The sequence below is a fragment of the Austrofundulus limnaeus genome, unplaced genomic scaffold (genome assembly GCF_001266775.1).
Source record: "Austrofundulus limnaeus strain Quisiro unplaced genomic scaffold, Austrofundulus_limnaeus-1.0 Scaffold175, whole genome shotgun sequence".
NCBI classification, from domain to species: Eukaryota; Metazoa; Chordata; class Actinopteri; order Cyprinodontiformes; family Rivulidae; genus Austrofundulus; species Austrofundulus limnaeus.
Genome location: NW_013952577.1, coordinates 813981 through 819470, shown reverse-complemented (window position 1 = coordinate 819470; position 5490 = coordinate 813981). Strand labels below are relative to the sequence as shown.

The window sequence follows — 5490 nt, the reverse complement described above, 5'->3', positions numbered from 1 at the left end:
TTAATCCCTGTACATATATTTTTATTGCTCTTTCCAGCAACAGATGCTCCCCTATAAACTGTATTATTAGCATACTGAATGAATGTTAGTCTGTTACACACAGAATTTATTTACAACAGGAAACACCCAAAGCGCAATTTACAAGCATGTAGTGATGGACAAATGAACAACTTTCATCTAACTGAGTCTTTAGTCTGTGACGGGCCATTTACACCATAAACCTTTTTTTTTTTACAAGACCTGAGCGCACACACACACACACACAAAAACTCCAATCAAAATAATTAAAGATAACAGAGAGAGAGTACAATTAGTTGAATACCCAGCCTCCCACATTGCAACTTAAACCAAAGTACAATAAACTCTCCCGTTGACGTCAGAGAGGACTTAAAAACAAATACAATCACTCAAAACTAAATAGAGCTTTTAGTACATCGTCCCAGTTGTGCTTTGAAATATGGATTCTCATACAATAAAGTATGAGAAAACCAGCCATTACAAATACCCCAAATAGCACAAGCAAGCTTTAAAGATACAATTACAACCTATTTTAAGTTCAATTCTTTATTTTACTATACATTAAAAAAGTCGCCTTTTGTTTGCACTGACAACCACACACGCAAACACACATGCTAAAAAAAATCAAAAAGCCATCAACTCTGCTTAAATGAGCATTTTTGTATTGCAGGAGAACCTTTCCCAACCAAAGTTTAACTATAGCAACGCCCCTTTAATAAAACATAAAGGGTTAACCTGTGTTCCCAGGCTACAGTGAGGATACAGCCAAAGAGCAGACGCTGCATTTCAGTATCAAAAACAGTAAAGTGAAATATCTCCTCTCTCAGTAAGAAAACAGAGGAGCACGTGGCCTGAAGTCCAAGCTTTTTAACTCCTCGTACACCAAGTGTAAGTTATCACCGTGACGGGTTCCAGTGTGGTCTAAACAGAGACAGTGTTGATGCTGGATTGGAAATAAGAGAACTGATCTGAGTGTAAACAGTCTACACCACACCCTCGATGAAGCCCGTGTCCAGGTGAACGATGAGCATCCTCAGGAAGGACATCTCCTTGCGCGTGTTCTCGAAGATGATCCGCGGGTCGTCCGACTGACACCGCAGGCAGTTGGGAGCCATCACCATGGCCAGGTTGTTCACGTCCATCTTGGTTATGGCAACGTTGGACGGCTGAGCGAACACCTGGAGGTGGTCGGGGCGAGAGGAGAGGAGAAGGAATGAGAACGGCTCAACTCGTGCTCAGACTGACCTTTGACCTGCAGTAACTCACGAGTCCGTTGATTAAATGCTGAGGCAATAAAAATTAGTCCTGGAGCACGGATATTTAAAAAGGCCTCAATTTGAGGTTTTTTTTGTTTTGTTTGTTTGTTTGTTTTTTACAAAGTGATAAGCAGCCAAAAGTAGCTGCAAAACAAGTTATTAAACAAGTTGATGAATTACAATGAATGACTCTACCTAGTTTAACACTGAAGGTTCTGAATTACTCTTCCTGAATTATTTTAATCTACTGATCAAACCTGTGATGTTACTAAAGAACTGTCAACAAGTAGATTAATCAAAGAAACTAATTAAACAGCTGACGCCTGGCCCAGGTTGCAGTAAATGTACTTTTTAAATTATCATTAATTGTGGATAAAATTAATTACATGATATTTAATAATAGAAAGAGAATTATTGATGTTCCCTTTACAGTTGATGGTGTTGAGATTTGCCGTCAGTGAGGTGAAGTTTCTGGGTGTTAATCATTGATGAAAAGCTGACATGGAGACCTCACATAAATTATTTAGGAACAAAAAATAGATAAAACTATTGGAGTACTGTATAAAGTAAGGGAGCTATTCAATGATAAAGTTTTGTATATGTTGTAWAATGTAATAACTGTTGATATATTGAAGTCTGAGGGAAAGCATGTAAAACAATTATAAATCTGATTCTTGTTTTACAGAAAAAAGCTGTTGTGTACTTGTGTATGTACTTTTTTATTCTTGGGGAAAAGGAGGAAGATATACTGTATAAGACATTTTTCTTCTTTCTGCTGCCTGTCATTTTATTATTTATTTATTTTATTTATTCTGTTGTGTATAGAGTTTTTTAATGAAATGAATAAATTTAAAAAATGCACTGTTTAACAACAATATATATTTGGACTTTGATCGACAGTACTGTAGAGAGATCCAGACTGGACCAGAGCTTTAATACATCAGTTCTGACTGTAAAATAAATACTCTCCTGCTGTCAACAAACAGCATTGCAACAACATTGCTCTGTTTTCAGGTGAAAATGAAGACACCCAAACCAGTGGTTATTCCGTATGTTGTGGGTGTTTCGGAGAAACTGACGTTTATTTTCTAAACATAATGTCTCAGTGGCTTTCAAACCCCAAAACACATTACGGCAAAGGCTGGTTCACCCCAAAGATCCGGTGCCCCGGCACAAACAGAGCAATATTGTATATGCTGTTAAGTGCCAGGAGGACTGCGACCAGTTTTACATCGGGGAAACAAAGCAGCCACTGTTCAAAAGAATGTCCCAACACAGACGAGCTAMNTCTAATGGCCAGAACTCTGCAGTTTTCACTCATTTACAGGCCAGCGGTCACTCTTTCAGAGATGAGGATGTTCTCATTCTTGATAGAGAGGAACGTTGGTTTGAGAGAGGAGTAAAAGAAGACATTTTTGTGAAAAAAGACCGTCCATCATTAAACAGAGGTGGAGGCCTCCGTTTTCAGTTGTCCCCCTCCTACAGAGCGGCCATTGCCAGTATCACTCCACCCCCTGTTAACAATAGGTGTTAATTAGGTGTCAACAATAGCCATGTGATGTGAGTATCAGTCACCTGGAGGCAGGGCTTAAAAGCCTGAATTTTGCCTGAAACTCTCAGACTGAAGAAGTCTCTTGGAGGAGAGACGAAACGTTTTTAGAGAAGAACCCGTATAGAAGACCTATACAATTTTTTTCTTTTTGTGTGTATGTGATGTTAAYATGATGTKAAARAGAARACTGYGTGGTGTCGGTTACCTGCAGGAAGTGGATGAAGTAGCACAGAACCAGCCTGCTGAGCTCAGGCAGGGATTGGACCACGGCGATGGCAGCCACCGGGTCGTCACAGTTACTGATGCACTGCTTGTAGAAATTCATGGGGATGAGGGGCTCCTCCAGCTCACGATACCACAGTTTCATCAAAGAGGCTTGTTGTAAAGGAGACATTATGTTAATACACACATTTAAATCTCTGTTCTTAAAAAATAATAACTTATCGTACCAGGTACGTTGGGATCAGACAGATTCTCTGGAATCCTCCACTGGTCCACCTGGAGCTTCAGTGCGTTCACTTCATCGATGTCTCCAGGCACTCTGAAAACACAACATGTACACTGAGTGGCCACAAGAGGGAGCTGTACYCTCACAGATTCTCCATATGCACCGCTCACAGTGCTCAGTTTTCTGTTTGGTTATGYGTTCACTCTGTGATTGTTTTTGATTTCAAAACACTCTCCAGTAAAGTCCCGACGCAGAAGAAGGAGTTTCACAGCGTGTTTGATGGAAGGGAACAAATTTCTAAACAAGTGGAGAAGCTCCAGAGTCTGCTGGAGAACACCCTACACAAACACGCTGCTCAGAGGCTCCCACATGTTTGTAGGCTTAAGCTGAAATGTAAACACATATCATGAAGTATCAAATTAAGCAGCGCTGCTCCCAGGAGCAAAGCAGGGCTGTGTTTGTTCTGTCAGCTTTGTGTACTGTACACACGGGAAGATTACACAGAAATAAAGAGGAACAGATGACCACACCTTTCTATTCAAAATATGCGCACAATAAAAGCATATGTACTTTGTGAGATCCCTCTTTAATTTGCTAGGCTGCACCTCCACCTCCCTGCTGGAGTTGAGGCACGTCTTAAGCTGAGTTGGGAGCATCTTACCTGAAGATGCCCTCGGTTTGAGCCCCACCCAGAGCCAGAACATACTGGGACAGCTGGACCTGCACCCAGGGCAGCTTCCTGTCTGGGAAGAGCTCGCTTTGCCGTTCCATCACTTCCTCCAGAGAGCTGCCAAACAGCGAGGGGGTGAGGATGGCCCGTCTGCTGTGGTCGATCTCCTCCAAGGTGGGCTTACGCAGACCCTGGAGGGGGACAGGTAAGCAGGAGAAGATTTACTACCCACAGTTGTCAGGGATAATGGTACTAATCATGGCTGTGTCTGCAGCTGCACTGCTATGACTGGATCTGTGTTTATGTCTCTACCTGTGACTGTGTCAGCAAACCTACAATTACATCCCCCCCATGTGATGGTACCCAGAATGACTCACTGCAGATACTCAACCCTCAAACTCACATTCTACTGACATCATATAGGAGGGGAAAATACCCTTGAAATGAGAATAAAAACTCCTTGAATTCTTGATTAATTTTATTWTAATCTACAAAATTAAACTATGACTCAAATATGTTTAGAACATTTAAAAAAAAAAAAGGTACTGTTTTATAAAAAAAAAAATAGTTGCAAAAACATTAAACAAATAAGGCAAAGCCTGTCTTATCTGTTTTTGTTCTCCTAACCACTGATCAGCCTCGTCTGCAGAACCCTCCCCTCAATCTGTTGCGCTGGTTGTGGTGGTCACAGTTCAGCGTTGCAGCTTTTACAGTAGGGTTGGGCAATATTGGCAAAAAAAAAAGAATCATGATGAATTGTGGTATTTAGTCGATAACGATTAATTTGACGATTAACCCCATGGACACCCTTATGTCCTAGTCACATGACCAATTTAATGGTAAAGATTTGCTCTTCGGAAAAATCTGTTCCAAATTGTGTCAAAATTACAGACTTCAGGCTATACAGTAAATTTTAAATTGTGTTGATAGATAAATAAATTACAGAACTTTTTTTTAATGCTTGTCATATTTGAAGCAGAGGAGCACTGAGTGGACTCTGCCTGGTGGTATTAATCGTCAAGTGCCAAAAAATAATCRATTAATGTTTTTCTGACRATTAATTGCACACGATACGATGATACGATACGTCCAACCCTAATTCACAGTTAACTTTGCTTCTTTCCAGCCTGTCGTCAGGAAGAATTTAAAAATAAAAATGCCTTGAAGAATCTGGTGACTTCCTCCATGTTTCTGTTCTGGCTGCTCGGGTGAGCGGCTACRCATTGCCACACAACGGCTCGACAACAAAGGCTCTCATTGGTTGAGACGTGACATTTAAAGCCAATAGTGATAAAGATCCTGCCCACTCACTGTGACCACTGGGTTTGTGTGTGTGTGTGTGTGTTCACAGCCAGTGAACAGAGACAAATATAAATAAATAACTGCATTAATGCACATTTTAAATAAAACTGCGTTAATGCACGTTAAGGCTGCATGGAGCACAGATCCACTGAGAAACTTGCTGTTTCAGCGACATTTAATTTAAAAACTGTACTTTTGAGGTTAAACAAATGTTCATAATTAACTTCAATAAGTTACAAATTAA

The 5490-nt window shown here is 40.5% G+C and overlaps 1 protein-coding gene across 2 annotated transcripts in view; it reads right to left on the bottom strand.

The window, feature by feature from the left end:
- Nucleotides 1-5490, bottom strand: part of arhgap46a (Rho GTPase activating protein 46a) — a 41474-nt gene continuing 35984 nt past the window's right edge. For both annotated transcript variants that reach the window (XM_014017729.1, XM_014017730.1), the window contains exons 7-10: nt 3936-4135; nt 3276-3367; nt 3032-3201; nt 1-1196 (exon numbers count right to left, since the gene is read on the bottom strand). In XM_014017729.1, the coding sequence (XP_013873183.1) occupies nt 1002-1196; nt 3032-3201; nt 3276-3367; nt 3936-4135 (657 nt within the window). In that variant the 3' untranslated portion in view covers nt 1-1001. The remainder of the gene's footprint in view (nt 1197-3031; nt 3202-3275; nt 3368-3935; nt 4136-5490) is intronic.